General features: G+C 52.2%; 1 protein-coding gene across 1 annotated transcript in view; it reads right to left on the bottom strand.

Annotated features, from left to right (window-relative positions):
* The window catches only part of TDRD12 (tudor domain containing 12), an 85948-nt gene extending 85257 nt beyond the window's left edge, over positions 1–691 (bottom strand). The window contains 1 exon segment of the mRNA XM_023759893.1: positions 668–691. Within this exon segment, the coding sequence (XP_023615661.1) occupies positions 668–691 (24 nt within the window).
* Between the last annotated feature and the right edge of the window lie 268 nt (positions 692–959).

Consider the following 959-nt stretch of genomic DNA (forward strand, 5'->3'; position numbering starts at 1 on the left):
GAAGGTCAGAAAAAGAGCTTCACAGATAAGGAACAAGCTAAAGGAGTTCATCTCCACCAAACTAGTATTATACGAAATGCTGAAAGGTATCCTTTAAGAAGAGGAAGAAGAAGATAAGGGTAAAGATACAAATTATGAACAACAAATACACATCTATCGACAAGTGAATCTAAAAATCAAGTGAATAAATAATCTGATGAACAGTATGAACTGGTGATTGTAATAGAATCAGGGACATAGAAGAGGAATGGACTGACTATTCTTGGGGGGGGGAAGGGGGTGTGGGGGTGAAGGAAGAGACTGGACAATAATCGTGCACCTATGGATGAGGACAGTGGGTGGGGAGTGAGGGCAGAGGGTGGGGTGGGAACTGGGAGGAGGGGAGTTATGGTGGGAAAAAAGAGTAACTAATGTAATAATCTGAACAATAAAGATTTAATTGAAAAAAAAAAATCCTAAGTCCACCCTGCAAAATTTTAAGTGTTATAGGATGTGGCCTTCAGAAGGGTGAATAAAAGTTTGTATGTTAAAAAAAAAAAAAGAAGAAGAAGAAGAATCCAGGACCGCATCCGGCACCCCCACCCGCGGTCAAACGCTTGTCCCCACCGGAAGGACCTGCAGGGGAGCTGGGGCGTCCACCGCCCGCTCGGGCTTCCCGCTCGCTCACCTTCAGCACCAGGACCTCGAGCATCTTCCCAGCGCCTCGCTGCACCCCGCGGGCCGCCCTGGGACGATAACACCTCACGGCCGCGCCCCTTCCCGGGTCTCCGTCGCAAGTCTCTAGGAATAAACTTGGGGGACAAAAGCGGAGTCTCTAGGAGTGCCCGCCTCAGCGCTCCGTGGGGGTCGCGACTCCTCCCCGTTCGCCGCCTCGGACTCCGCCCGCCCCGCTCCGGACCCCACATCCCGGTTTTAGCCCCGCAGCCCCGGCCCGCCACGCACCACAGGCGACGCGCTCC

The sequence above is a fragment of the Myotis lucifugus genome, unplaced genomic scaffold, assembly GCF_000147115.1.
Source record: "Myotis lucifugus unplaced genomic scaffold, Myoluc2.0 scaffold_164, whole genome shotgun sequence".
NCBI classification, from domain to species: Eukaryota; Metazoa; Chordata; class Mammalia; order Chiroptera; family Vespertilionidae; genus Myotis; species Myotis lucifugus.